The sequence below is a fragment of the Oncorhynchus mykiss genome, chromosome 10 (genome assembly GCF_057628025.1).
Source record: "Oncorhynchus mykiss isolate SJ-2025 chromosome 10, ASM5762802v1, whole genome shotgun sequence".
NCBI lineage: Eukaryota > Metazoa > Chordata > Actinopteri > Salmoniformes > Salmonidae > Oncorhynchus > Oncorhynchus mykiss.
The window spans coordinates 19,950,204-19,965,780 of NC_143031.1; the positions used below are offsets into that span (position 1 = coordinate 19,950,204).

At 42.1% G+C, this 15,577-nt stretch overlaps 1 protein-coding gene across 3 annotated transcripts; it reads left to right on the forward strand.

Annotated features, from left to right (window-relative positions):
- Positions 1-1,808: 1,808 nt before the first annotated feature.
- Positions 1,809-15,245, forward strand: LOC110533466 (uncharacterized). 3 transcript variants are annotated; one of them, XM_021617699.3, is made up of 13 exons: positions 1,809-2,123; positions 2,252-3,137; positions 10,129-10,204; positions 10,360-10,536; positions 10,661-10,855; positions 11,038-11,109; positions 11,496-11,915; positions 12,046-12,111; positions 12,826-12,871; positions 13,005-13,217; positions 13,629-13,743; positions 14,068-14,219; positions 14,406-15,245. In XM_021617699.3, the coding sequence occupies exons 2-13, from the start codon at positions 2,574-2,576 to the stop codon at positions 14,530-14,532; spliced, it is 2,223 nt and encodes a 740-aa protein (XP_021473374.3). In that variant the 5' UTR covers positions 1,809-2,123; positions 2,252-2,573; the 3' UTR covers positions 14,533-15,245. The 3 variants fall into 3 exon arrangements, with proteins under 3 accessions (XP_021473374.3, XP_036845754.2, XP_090042220.1); XM_036989859.2 differs by having other exon boundaries at positions 12,049-12,111; XM_090186094.1 differs by having other exon boundaries at positions 1,923-2,123; positions 2,252-8,770.
- The last annotated feature ends 332 nt before the right edge of the window (positions 15,246-15,577 follow it).

Sequence of the window (15,577 nt, forward strand, 5' to 3'; positions counted from 1 at the left end):
GTTCTATGGCCAAATTTCAACTCTTTTTATTATTATTCTTTATTTATTTAACCTTTATTTAACCAGGTAGGCTAGTTGAGAACACCTTTATTTAACCAGGTAAGCTAGTTGAGAACACCTTTATTTAACCAGGTAAGCTAGTTGAGAACACCTTTATTTAACCAGGTAGGCTAGTTGAGAACACCTTTATTTAACCAGGTAAGCTAGTTGAGAACACCTTAATTTAACCAGGTAGGCTAGTTGAGAACACCTTTATTTAACCAGGTAGGCTAGTTGAGAACACCTTAATTTAACCAGGTAGGCTAGTTGAGAACACCTTAATTTAACCAGGTAGGCTAGTTGAGAACACCTTAATTTAACCAGGTAGGCTAGTTGAGAACACCTTTATTTAACCAGGTAGGCTAGTTGAGAACACCTTTATTTACCAGGTAGGCTAGTTGAGAACACCTTTATTTACCAGGTAGGCTAGTTGAGAACACCTTAATTTAACCAGGTAGGCTAGTTGAGAACACCTTTATTTAACCAGGTAGGCTAGTTGAGAACACCTTTATTTACCAGGTAGGCTAGTTGAGAACACCTTTATTTAACCAGGTAGGCTAGTTGAGAACACCTTTATTTAACCAGGTAGGCTAGTTGAGAACAAGTTCTCATTTACAACTGCGACCTGGCCAATATAAAGCAAAGCAGTTCGACACATATAACAACACAGAGTTACACATGGAATAAACAAACATACAGTCAATAATACAGTAGAAAAAATCTATATACTGTGTGTGCAAATGAGGTAAGATAAGGGAGGTAAAGCAATAAATAGGCCATGGTGGCGAAGTAATTACAATATAGCAATTAAACACTGGAGTGATTGATGAGAGAACAGTGTAGTAGTAGTATAGTTTTAATTCAGTACAGTACAGTAGAGTAGGGTACAAGACAGTACACTATACTTTTCTATACTGTATTCTAGTGTGCTCTACTGTATTGTACTGTACTCTATTGTACTATACTGTACTGTACTGTGTACGGTACTGTGCTGTCCTATGCTGTCCAAACTTGTGAAACATACAGTAGATGTCTATGTTTGGGCTAAATCAAGGCCGATCCTGATGGGACCAAATCAGAACATCTTTGTTTGGGTAAAATATAGGTTACTAACTATACAGTTACTAACTATACAGTCCCTAGCTATACAGTCCCTAGCTATACAGTTACTAACTAGACAGTCCCTAGCTATACAGTCACTAACTATACAGTTACTAACTATACAGTCCCTAGCTATACAGTTACTAACTATACAGTTGCTAATTATACAGTCCCTAGCTATACAGTTACTAACTATACAGTCCCTGGCTATATACAGTTACTAACTATACAGTCACTAGTTATATACAGTTACTAACTATACAGTCCCTAGCTATATAGTTACTAATTATACAGTCCCTAGCTATACAGTTTCTAACTATACAGTCACTAGCTATATACAGTCATGTGAAATCACTGGTTCAGGCTTGTCATTCTCTAATCTCCCAATGCATTCCCTTTTCTTGTATCGGGCATATTTAGGTGATGTAATCTTCTATCTCCTACACACACACACACACACACACCAGTGGCGGTTGGTGGGAGGAGCTATAGGAGGATGGGCTCATTGTAATGGCTGGAATGGAATTGATTGAACGGAGTCAAACATGGTTTGATGGCTTGATACCATTCCATTTATTCCAATGAGCCCGTCCTCCTATAGCTCCTCCCACCAGCCTCCACTGACACACACACACACACACACACACTTACTTTTAACTCCAGCACAAGTTGGGCCCACATCAGGGTGGGAGGGAGGGAGGAGGAGTACTGCATGAAGTCTGTACCCTCCCCTTTTACTCCCTCCTCCTGCTTATTCCCCTAATACAGAGATGAACCTACTCACAAGGCTGGTGGTTTAAAGCAGAGCTGCACAGCATACAGAACACACACAATAAAGCAATTCTCATGACATTACTTTAGAGGTGTGTGGATGAAATCCACACAAACAAACAAACAGACACATACACACACTTATATAAACATACACACATGGGGACTGGATTACACTACTGGACTGCTCCCTCAGCAGGACTCTTCAAAAGGTTTGTTTGATATGTCTACCTCCTCAAATTTTCCATAACCTCCGCAGTGTGACAGTTGACAACTTGATTTTGACAACTTGACAACTTGATTTTGAAGGGTATAATTTTGCATCTCTCTTTTTGAACAGAACCACAGAGCCTAGGAATAATAGCTCTTGTCCTCTGTGGAAGTGAGAGAATCTGACTGTGTCGAGACTGAAAGACCTCTGTGGAGTTAATTGAGTCTATTTTCCAGCACAGTCCTCCTTGAAAACTATTTTAACTGTACTGGGAAACAGTTATAGAGCACCTTCTAAAACTCCCTCCTTCTAAGACCTCACTGTGGTATCAGAGAAAGATCAATCCCTCCCTCATCACCTCCTCTCAGTAGCCCAGGCAGGAGAAACGGGGAGAGAAGGAGAAGAAGAGGAAAGAACAGTAGAGCCGCCGCCGCCATCGTCCATTAAACATATGCACCGCTCCATTTCCTCTAAGCTGAGGGTGTCTGTTGCTAGTGGGGACATGGATGCCGCTCCTACAACCGTGTCGGCAGCCGGGGGTGCCACGTGCGACGAGACGGTGTGTGAGGCACTGGGTCGCTTCGAGGTCACGCTGGCGGCGGCGGTGCGCGAGGTGCACGTGGACGTGAGTGCCTTCAAGCGGGCCGTGGAGCGGCGGGTGGACGAGGCATGTCAAGCCCAAGGGCCTCTGGCCGAGGCGGTGCAACGGCTGACGCAGGAGAACCTGCAGCTCCGGAGTCAGCTGGAGGCGCTGGCCCGCCTAGTGGAGGGTCTGACAGGGAAAGGGGTGGACAGGAGCGCCCTGGAGGACAGGGACAGTAGGGGACAGATCCCCATGACTTCGTCCCAGGGGATGGTGAACAGGAGCCACGGGAGTCCCTCCACCATGGTCCCCAATGGACCGTCAGAGTCTTTTTCTTCTGGTCTTGGTTCTGGGTCTTCTGGTTCTGGCGCCTCTAGTTCCACATCAGCCCATCTCTCCAGCAGAGAGCCCATGGAGGACAACATGGTTAATGTGAGTATTGCCTTGTTACTGGAGAAGATATTGTATCATTTAGTTGAATGCAAGGGAATGTCATCTGGGAAAATTGAAAGCCTTTCGTGTGTGTGTGTGTGTGTGTTTGTGTGTGTGTGTGTGTGTGTGTGTGTGTGTGTGTGTGTGTGTGTGTGTGTGTGTGTGAGAGAGAAAGAGAGATTGAGACAGTGCTAAGTTGTAAATCTGTTGTCTCTCTCAGTGGGGAAAGTGCTGTGTTGTCCCTGGTCATTCATTTTAAAGCTCCTGGCTTAGTGTAGTACTAATAAATTAAATGGTGTGAAGCTGTGTGTATCTACAGTAGGCAGTAATGGGACAAGGGCAAGCTGCCCATCCTCCACCCGAATGACCTTCTTTAAACATGTCACTTTTTGCATTTGGAGACACTCCAAAAAACGAATTCAAGCGTCTATGTGTACACCACAGGAGGCTGCTGTGGGGAGGACGGCTCATAATAATGGCTGGAACGGAGTGAGTGGAATGGCATCCAACACATGGAAACCACGTGTTGGATGTATTTGATACCATTCCACTTATTCCACTCCAGCCATTACCACGAGCCCATCCTTCCTGTTAGGGGCGGCAGGTAGCCTAGTGGTTAGAGCATTGGACTAGTAACCAAAAAGTTGCAAGATCAAATCCCAGAGCTGACAAGGTAAAACATCTGTCGTTCTTCCCCAGAACAAGGCAGTTAACCCACTGTTCCTATGCTGTCATTGAAAATAAGAATTTGTTGTTATTAACTGACTAGCCTAGTTAAATAAAGGTACAAAAAATATATATTATAATATTAGGGTGCCACCAACCTCCTGTGGTATACACACACACACCAGAAAATACAAGTAGTGGAATGTATTTGGAAATACACTTGGAAAGTAAAGGTATATATTTGAGAATACCCAAATACACTCCCATACATTTAACCCAAGTGGTTTCGGTGTTTGAAATAATGTATCTGAAATAGAAATAAGTATTTCAAAATACTTTCAAATAGTAGGCTATTTATAGGAAATTATTTGAAAATACGTTCACATACACTGTACATCAAATAGAACTAGTTGATTCGGGCCACATCATTTGAAAAAGTTTTTAAATTAAAAAATAACACACATACACATTTTTGCAGACACCCAAATTCTACACATTCAATGTAGCATCTCTGCTGGTGGTTCCTCCAGTGGGACCATGAGCATGACATCCAGAGGACCTCTTACTGTCTGCCTGTCTGTCTGTGTGTCATTAGGTACCTTCCGTTGAAAGAAGATACTGTACTTGTACACACATGAATGCTCCCACAGTTTTATTATTTATTCAGACTGTGTAAGGGTATCTATTTTTCTTTCGTGGCTATTTTTAAGTGTACTTTTTGTACCCTGTAGTGCACCTTGAACTAACTGGATGCTCGTACACTTCTAATCTCTCATTGAATCCAAAGATTTAAATCTGTCTGTGTGTTTTTCGGTTAAGCCAAGAGGCCAGTCAGTGCTATCTGCTCCTCCATTCCCCTCTCTCCGCTCCTTCCGTCCTCGCAAAAGGGCACATGTATTTTTGGCAGGGCAGGTCTGATTGATGGCTCTGGTCCTGGACATTTGGGTTGGAGCTCTTTGGGACCGCTCTGTACCCCCCTGGTCCAGACAGCTCTGTGTGGAGCTTTAAACCTCCCATCAACTTTTAAAACAGGCCTCATTTTTTATATCCAACGCCAAGCTAGTTTGAGTCCTCAGCTGTGTGTGTGTGTGTGTTTCACCTGAAAGTATAATTTCCAGTCTTGGTTCAGGACAGATTTTAATAGCACCACAAAGTCCTAGCTAACATAACTTCCCATAACTGCAACTCTGGATGTATAGAAACAGAGAGAGAGGAGAGAAAGGCTGGAATAGGAGACAGACATAGCAGCAAACCTCTCCACCCTTCCCAGCACCTTCATAGGTGCGTATTTTGAGCTAACATTTTTAAACTCAAAGCACAGATAGGACACATGGAAATTAATTTCCTTAGGCATTAATCATGCAAACACATTTTTATTGTGACATAGCATCAGTGAGAATCAAATCGTCGTCTCTCCATGGAATTAGTCCACTACACCACCAGGATGGAGCTGGCATGCCATGTTTTTTAAGCATACAAATCTGTTCATGTTATTCTATTCAAACAGACCCCATTTCAAAGGAAACAAGCACTCATTAAGATCAGGTGTGGCCAATTAGCGTGCACACCTGAACACATTTAAGATGGAGGATAGAGAGAGTTTTGTTGAGGGTGAGAATGGAATGTACAGTTGAAGTTGGAGGTTTACATACACTTAGGTTGGAGTCATTAAAACTTGTTTTTCAACCACTTCACAAATTTCTTGTAAACAAACTATAGTTTTGGCAAGTCGGTTAGGACATCTACTTAGTGCATGACACAAGTCATTTTTCCAACAATTGTTTACAGACAGATTATTTCACTTATAATTCACTGTATCACAATTCCAGTGGGTCAGAAGTTTACATAAACTAAGTTGACTGTGCCTTTAAACAGCTTGGAAAATTCCAGAAAATGATGTCATGGCTTTAGAAGCTTCTGATAGAATAATTGACATCATTTGAGTCAATTGGAGGTGTACCTGTGGATGTATGACAAGGCCTACCTTCAAACTCAGAGCCTCTTTGCTTGACATCATGGGAAAATCAAAAGAAATCAGCCAAGCCAAGAAATAATTGTAGACCTCCACAAGTCTGGTTCATCCTTGGGAGCAATTTCCTAATGCCTGAATATACCATGTTCATCTGTACAAACAATAGTAGGCAAGTATAAACACCAAGGGGCCACACAGCAGTCATACCGCTCAGGAAGGAGACGCGTTCTGTCTCCTAGAGATTAATGTACTTTGGTGCGAAAAGTGCAAATCAATCCCAGAACAACAGCAAAGGACCCTGTGAAGATGCTGGAGGAAACAGGTACAAAAGTATCTATATCCACAGTAATACAAGTCATATCGACATATTCTGAAAGGCCGCTCAGCAAGGAAGAAGCCACTGCTCCAAAACCGCCATTAAAAAAAGCCAGACTACGGTTTGCAACTGCACATGGGGACAACATTTTTATTTTTTGGAGGAATATCCTCTGGTCTGATGAAATCAAAATAGAACTGTTTTGCCATAATGACCATTGTTATGTTTGGAGGAAAAAGGGGGAGGCTTGCAAGCTGAAGAACACCATCCCAGCCGAGAAGCACGTGGGTGGCAGCATCATGTTGTGGGGGTGCTTTGCTGAGGAGAGACTGGTGCACTTCACAAAATAGATGGCCTCATGCGAAAGGAAAATTATGTGGATATATTGAAGCAACATCAAGACATCAGTCAGGAAGTTAAAGCTTGGTCGCAAATGGGTCTTCCAAATGGACAATGACCCCAAGCATACTTCCAAAATTGTGGCAAAATGGCTTAAGGACAACAAAGTCAAGGTATTGGAGTGGCCATCACAAAGCCCTGACCTCAATCCTATGGACAATTTGTGGGCAGAACTGAAAAAGTGTGTGTGAGCAAGGAGGCCTACAAACCTGACTCAGTTACATCAGCTCTGTCAGGAGGAATGGGCCAAAATTTACCCAACTTATTGTGGGAAGCTTGTGGAAGGCTACCCAAAACGTTTGACCCAAGTTAAACCATTTAAAGGCAATGCTACCAAATACTAATTGAGTGTATGTAAACTTCTGACCCACTGGGAATGTGATGAAAGAAATAAAAGCTGAAATAAATAATTATCTCTACTATTATTCTGACATTTCACATTCTTAAAATAAAGTGATGATCCTAACTGACCTAAAACAGGGAATTTTTACTGGGATTAAATGTCAGGAATTGTGAAAAACTCAGTTCAAATGTATTTGGCTTATGTGTATGTAAACTTCTGACTTCAACTGTATTTGAGAAAATTCCAAATTTCAAACCAGTAGGAGAAGTTTCCTAGAACACTACCAACATTTAGATTAAAAGTAACTATGTTTTTAAAAGAAACCACCAAACTTTTAGGAAACTGTTTTTGTCAAGTTCCTTAAAGGGATACTTCGAGAGTTTAGAAGAGAGCCCCTTTATCTTCTTCCCCAGAGTCAGATGAATTTGTGGATACAATTTGTGTGTCTTTGTGTCCAATATGTAGTAAGTTAGTGGTACTGTAGTTTAGAAAGCCAATGCTAACTAGCGTTAGCGCAATGACTGGAAGTCTATGGGTATCTGCTAGTTCCAGTCATTGCGCTAACACTCGTTAGCAATTGCGCTAGTGCTAGTTTGCAACTTCCTTCAAACTGCACAAAGAGACATAAAAATGGTACCCATGAGCATCTGACTCTGGGGAAGTTAATAAAGGGCTTCACTGCCAAAATCCTGAAGTATCCCTTTAAATGTGCTGAGAAAGTTCCAAAGCCAAGCAACTTTGTGGGAAAGTTGTGGGAAGGTTGTATGCAAAATAACCATAGGACAACCACGCTCTCACCATGCTCTAAGAAACATGGTTCTCAGAATGTTATGTGCTAGCTGAGAGGCTATGTTGCGTTGTTGCTGGTTACAGGTCAGGATTTTTTGTGTTTCATATCAACTGCTCTTGGAGAATGAGAAGGGTTTGGTTGTTGGATCGATGATAGGATTAGTGGTTGGTAGGATTATGATAGGTGGTAGGTGATAGTCTGACACGGATTGTTGTTATTCTTATTTGACTTCCACCCCTAATGTATCTGAACACACATACACACTTGAATTTGTATTTGGATCTACAATGAAATAAAGGGTTAGGCTTACAAGTGGTACACACACACACACACACGCATTTATCTTGGGGCAGCAAGTACCAGGTGTAGGCCCTTAAGGAACTATTCTGGGTCTCCATATCTCTTCACTTCAGAGCAGCACATGAGGGAGTGCTTCGTCCAACCAATCCCAGTCCTGAGCTGAGCCTCCTGACGGGACGGAAAGTAGAATTCCGAAAGTAGAATTCCGTCTCCCTGTCAATATCCCCCTGAGCTGGATTGCCAGCTGTTCCCCTCTCGAAACACACACCCTGCCAACATTCCACAGCGCTGATGTCACCTGGCTGTTCCCCCATCAACCCTGACTACGTCAGAAATGCGTTCCTACGGATTAGCTGGTCAAAATTAGGCTTCGTGAAAGTGCAATACTGTTAATATGTGTTAGTGCAGGTTTTCAGTGAATTTATGTAAATCACAAAGCTCATCTGCAGAAAAATTCTCAGCAACAAAAGAGGGATCAAATTAAGATCTTACGTCTGTACGTGTGTATATCCCTTGTAACCATAGTACTGTAATCCTGAGATTCAGCAAGTCTTGGAGGACAATGGAAATAAATAAAAAGCATCTTTATAGTTAAAAGTAGATCTAAATGACATCTTAAAATGTGTGTGTGTATACCCTGTAACCCTAAATTTCCTGCAAATGTGTGTCTGACTGTGTTTGTTTGACTCTGTGTGTTTGTATCTGTATGTGTGTTTGCGTGTTTCTGAGGAAAAAGGGAGAGATCGACTAAAAGTCAAATAGATTCAGAAAGCGAGTGAGCGGGAACATTTTTTAAATGGAGAAGCAGACCGGGTGAGACAAATAGAGAGCAACAATGATACAGTAGGTATGTGAGCCGTGCACACAGATCATCTCTACAGCTAATCCCTAGTCTCTAGTGTCCCTAGCCTCTGCTATGACTTGACCGGGCTCTCATCGTGGCTCTATCGCTGGCAGTCGCAGCCATGGGGGATAGCGGGTGCGGCTGCCAATCTAGAAGGCTCTGAAGTATTGAGTTCTGGCACTGAATGATAGCATTGGAACAGTTTGGCTGTCCCACTACTAACTCCCTGATCTCAAAAGGCCCTGTTTGGGGCTATATTAGGATGTAAGAGGAGTGGGGGACATTGGGGTGACTGATTACAAATCCAAAATAGCTCCAGGACTTAAGGCTTGTCTCTCCACACCTCTCAGTTAGACCCACTCGCTAGGCCCCAGTGCCACTAAAGACTACAGTCACAATTGGGACTTATGGAGACCCAGAGATGAATAGGAATAATACCATTCCCAGACCAAATGTCCAATGTTGTCATTGTCAGGAGGGGTCAAAATGGCTCTGTTTTTTCGTTCTTGGGGGGGTTAAAGAAGACCTAAAGCTGTACTTTTGTTTGTATCCACAAGGTGGACCATGTTTTCAATTTGCTCATCTGGCCATTTAAGGCAATGCTAGATTCTAAGGCTATGTTCCTGGTGCCATTTTGGGCCTGTAGCAAATTCCAGGTTGTTGTCCCCCACTATGAAATCGGGAAGTCACACACCATATCTCAGACAACACTGGCCAGAGTTTGACAAAACTTGGGTGAGTGATGCATCTTGCCATAGAGATCCAGCATTTACAAAATTACACTGATTACTATAGCCCAAGGCGGGAGCAAGAGGGATAACTGGGACCAAAGTCTGTCTTCTCCAGCAGGTGGCATTTTATTTGGCAAATGACATAGAGTACAGGGAGTGGATTAGCGAAAGAGACTGCAGGGCTCGACAATCAGGGCTGCTTGCTGGCCTGGGCAACATCTGCCGAGTTCACTGGGAAAGTTGGGCCAGTTAATAAAGCTTTCATTCACACTTGTTATCAACCAGCAATCCCTCTCTGTCTCGAGTGAGCCCCGCCTCAGTCCTGGATACTCCCACCAGACTAGTATAAGCGAAGGCGGGAAGCCCATCAACACATTCAAAAGTCCTTCACCTGCTTTTCACAGCAATGTCAATAAAAAAAGTAACCACAGGAAGCGTGTTGGCCGTTCGTATGCATTAGCAAAAATCATAATAACATTTCTTAACAGGGCCATGAGCCGTGCTCACATCATTTATTGTTCCTGATTTAACTTTTGTTATACAGTTTATTTATTGTGTGTTCTTTTAGATTGTGCCTATTGTGTAGTAGTGGGGCCGTAGTTAAGTGTGTTCTGTTTCTCTTTTATATAGGGTCACAAAGGTGTTGACAAAACGGAAGACAAAAATGTTGCTGTTGTGTTGGAGAATGGACATCACAAAGACCAAGGTTTAAACACACATCAGTGTTGGGGTCAATTCAGTTGAAAATTCTAAGTTACTATTCAAGATTTTAGAAAACAATTTATATTAGGGAATTGAATTGAAACTGAATTGACACACACACACCTCTTTCCTCATGCATGTCTGCTACCTCCCATTCAGTCAGTGGTCAGGAGGCAGAGGAGCACAAGCCTCATCTCCCCGTCAGTGCCATGACCAGGACTTGTCCCGAGTCACCAACTGGCCCCAGACGAGCCTCAGTGGAGCTCAAGTCTCCTGGTCATTTATTAGCAGGTGTCACCTCACCTAAAGCCAGACCAGATTTTTTGTTTAAATCTGGTGAGTAAAATAACTGTAATATAATATAGCTAGCTATATGTTACATGTTTGTTTACTTACCTTGTAAGCAGGCTATTGATATTTTTGTAATCCTCATATTGTATGTACACTCCTAACAAATCAGACGACTCATCATTCGGCGAGCCACATCTTCCCTGCACTGCCATAACCAAAACCGACTCCCCGACTGGCCCCAAACCGCCAGCCCAATCTCCTGCTTTGGCCAGGAAATCTCCTGCTTCAACACTAAAGTCTCCTACCTACCCAATTGCTGACATCGCCACTCCCAAAACAGCACTTGATGCTCTGTTTAGTCCTGGTGAGTTGAACATGGATTGGACTCTCTACCCTTACCCTTGGATTTTGTGCAAAAGTCTAGTAATTTTGGGGTGAACTGTCCCCCTAAGATGTGTTTTGAAAAATCAACCTTTATTATTAATAAAAGGTAAATGCAGGAACATATCCATGGCTGACGTTTTTGACTTGTCTTGGTTGTTTCAGCACCAGCATTGAAGAGAGAGACCCCTGTATCAATGCATACATTTACCCTTCCAGATCTATCACAAGGATCAGGTACATCATATGTTTTGCTTTCAGTGGGCCTAGATTGTAACATGTAGTCATTTCTGCCAGATTGGGAATCTGTGTCTGTCATCTACTCTCATTGACACCTGGCCAGGTTCAAATAGTACTTGTTTTCTTTCAAATACAAATACTTGTTGATTGAGCCGGCCTGGAATGTCAAATGTACAATGTTTCCATTGGTTTCATTGCAGCAGTCAAACTCAATCAAGTGCAGCTAAAGTATTTGATAGAAAACGAATACTGTTTGAACTCAGGTCTGGTTGACACAATCCATCTGACCGGATGTCACCCTCTAGTTCAAATCACACCTTGCATACAAGCTAAACTTTACCAGCAAACATTTTCTCCTCTTCTGTCTATTCTCACCCAATCAGAGAGTTTTTCTGGACAACAAATGCAAGTGAGGTCACCAGTCAGCAGTCATGCAGTGCAGAAGGAGAACATCTCTGTATCTCTGGCCCCACCTCATACCCCTGTCAGTGCCTTGAGCAGAACTAGTCCAGAGTTATCAACTGCACCTGCCCCAAATCAGTCCCCTGCCCCCCCATCATGGGCTCCTGCTGCCCCAACTCAGTCCCATGCCACCCCAACTTGGGCTCCTGCGACCCCAATTTGGTCTCCTTCTGCCACAACTCAGCCCCCTGCCACCCCAACTCAATCTTCTGCAACACCAACGCAGGCTCCTGCAGCCCCTCCATCTCCGTCCCCTGCACCCAAAACACCTAGTCAACCAGTATTTGAGGATACCACACCCAAAGCATCGGGAGAATTTCCTTTCAAACGTGGTGAACGTGGTAAGGGACACAAGGACTCTCTCCCTACTATCTCTTTCCTCTTTTCCATTTCCGACTTTGTTCTTTCACATTTCTTTCTCTGACCTCCCGTTCTATTTCAGTTTTTTTCCCTTCTTTCTTTCTTTTACAGTAGCACCTGCAGTTAAGGCAGTGAGCCCGAGTCTAACGCGTAGCATGAGCTTCCCAGCAACCACAGGTAAAACTAGGAACTGGGCCCGAATTTGCAAAATCTTCTTAAGAATAATGTTCTTCTTAATTGTAATTTTTCCTTAACTATGAACTTATGAAAAGTTGCTATTCCTTAATAAGGTGCTTACGTTATTTCTTATGCTTCTCATTAAGCAAGAAGTTCAGAGGAAATTAGATTCTTGAAAATAAAGTTATTGGATTTCTTCTTGGAAATGTTCTTAATTCCAAGATAGCTAAACCCTAGTCTTAAAAACTATGGGCAGTGAGATAATAAGCTAATGAAAGCAATTGAACATGTTTAATTCACTCACAAACTTCCTCTGAAATTGTCAGTATTGATTATTTTAAACCCAAGAACATCTCAGTAATAAATATGCTAGCATTTTTAGATTGCTAGCTAGACCGGTTGTCTAGCAACAATCATCTTAAGAAGATAGTTAAGAAGTTCATTAGAAGATATTTGAGAGGTTTGTGAGAAAAATAATGAATTCTTAAGAAATATTAGTTTGCACTTACAAACTATCTTATGAACTTCCTATTTTTTGTTAAGAAGCTTGTTTTTGTGTAAAGTGTTTTGTGAATCTTTGTTCATTGTGTGTTTTGTTGTCTGCCTTTGCCTCTCTTAGTCTTTTGTTCATTGTCAGGTTAACATTGTTCTCTCTTTCTGTCTCGCTCTCCTCCTCTCTGTCTGTCTCTTTCTCTCTCTCTGTGTGATGTGCAGAAAAACTCCTACCCCCCAGAAAAGTGCCACCCCCTGGCACAGACAGGTCAGTCCTTGACAAATTATAAAACATATCAAATGAGACACTATTCAAATACATGTAAATCACAACCATGTAAACCTGGCATTTTAGTATTTATTCAGAAGCTCAATGATGTACATTTTTACATAATCTTTAGGAGCCTGGACAAGTTTGGCGGTCCAAATAAATTTGGTGGTCCAAACAAGTTTGGCGGTCCAAACCAGTTAGGCGGTCCGGACAGGCTTGGTGGGCTGGACAAGTTTGGGGGCGGTGGGGAGCGGAAACTGCAGAGGTCACAAACGCTGCCTCGCAACCTCGGGATGCAGAGCAAACGGTCTCTGTTTGAGGGTTTGGCCTCTGAGTGTGACAGGTACAAAAGGCACAGTCAGTCACCCTGACTTCACCCATTGTCTCTCTTGCCCGACTTAGCTAGCTATTACTCCCTATTGAGTAAATGCTGAACCCTAGGTTGAGACCATAACCCTACTCCTATCAACCCAGTACTTTGTTTTGAGTGTCAAACAGGCCCTTGTATCACATTTGTACATGTCCCTCAACCCTTTATTACATGTATATTATCACTATCATTGTGTGAGAAGTCAGACACAAACACTGTTGTCCAAAGTGACTTAAAGCATAGTGTGTGCATACATTTGTAATGTGTGTGTAAAGAATCCCTTTGGGAATTGAACTCATTACCTTGGTGTTGCTAGAATCATGTTCTTACCAAGTGAACTACACAGCCACAAACAATTGACCACCTCTATGTTCCACTCTGCAGGTCCAAGGCTGCAGGCTCCAAGCCCAAACTGCAGCGCTCCCAGAGTTTTAACAGCGCCAGCAGCATCAAGGCAATGCTCCTGGAGTGGTGCCGATCCAAAACTTTTAGCTACCAGGTGAGTCAAGCCCTAGTCCTTTGTGACAGACTGTTCACAATGTGATAAATGTTAGCTAGCACACTTGAGATTTGTTTCTGGTTTCCAGCAATTTGTCCATCTCAATTCTTCCCAGGGCTTTAGACAGCTTAAGAGGCTCCATATTAACATACCATTAACTTTTGTTCATAATTGGAGTGTTATGTTAATGGGAGATTTACCTGGAAGATTTACCAGCAAATGTGTCCCTTAAAGTTAGTCAATATATAGGAATACTTACGTTTTTAACTGGTCTTCTATGGAATTAACACTGCATTTGGCTCCTACCATTTTCTCCTCCATCAGAACATAGACATCCAGAACTTCTCATCCAGCTGGTGTGATGGAATGGCATTTGCTGCCCTGGTCCACTCCTTCTTCCCCCTGGAGTTTGACTACAACACACTGAATCCTGCCAATCGCAAACACAACTTTGAAGTGGCCTTCACCACAGCAGAGTAAGTGTGTATGTGTGTGTTGGGGGGTAATACCCCAAGGAGGAGATCCTGGGACAAGTCTGTGGCATATGGTGTTATAATATATATATATATATATATACATATATAATATGTATTAGAAACCTTATCTTTAAATATTGTGGGTTATATATTTTTATTTTCTCTTTCTCCTTCTGTCTCTTTTAGGGAGCAGGCTGACTGTGTGCGTCTCATAGAGGTAGAGGATATGATGGTGATGGGTAACAAACCAGACCCCATGTGTATCTTCACCTATGTCCAGTCCCTCTACAACCACCTCAAGAAGTTTGAGTGACACCCCGATCACCAGGCACACTGACACTTTGTCAGCGAGCCAAAGCACTACTCCCTATTTGTTCAACTCTCGATAACTGTATATAACGATTGTGCTTGTACAATTCTATTTGAATTTGTCTTGTCATGTAATAATGTGCTATGCATATGGTTTGGGGCTCTTATTTTGCCTCGTTTAGAAAATAGAGGTAGTGAATTGGAGAAAAGATTGTAGTTTTACAAATATATTTTTTAACTCAGAGAGCCACCTGCTGGTTGTTTTAGTGGTGTAATTAGAATTCAATGTAGATCATAAACTAAATGAAACAAGATTTCTAAAATAGTGTTTGTCATGCATGAAGCTAGCAAAACACCTGAAAGACAATTTAAAATTCAAGTTGTAAAGAAAGTGAAAATGAAAGAAGTGTAAATGCAAAGAAAGGTGGCAGGAACAACTTGTTAGTTGTACGCACTGGTCTTGAATCAGTTTGGCCTTCTGCTAATGCCATTGGACTCAAGGCATTTTTGAAGGACTGTCTTGCAGTGAGATCATGATATTTTCAGGTATGTTGATGTTTAAAAGACGTCTGTTTTTATGTAATAAAAAGTCCAGATTGTTAGTGTTGCAAATAAATAGCTGTATCTACAAATTGTATTCAATGTCAATCAAATGTATTGGATTAGCTTTTATTTCAACTGTATTAAAATAATAGTGATGTACACTATTTGTTATCACTTTCTGAATTGTTGTTGTTGTTATATCTTGAGAATGAAACCAGAGTGGAGCTTATGCCGCCACGTTCATGTGCTAGTCTGAACTAGGAAACTCTGAAATGACCAAATTGCTAACTGTTTGAACACGGCATGTGTATAACTACAACCAGTTAGCAAGTCGGAAATGTCTGAGTTTCCTAGTTCCGACTAACACATGAACACAGCATCAAACCAGCGACCATTTGGTTATAGGCACACTATCCCCTAGCCTACACCATTCAAGGTATTGTCACTTGCTTCCATAGCCACAAAGTCATAAACCCTGCCTATTTCGACACTTTATCTTCTTAAAA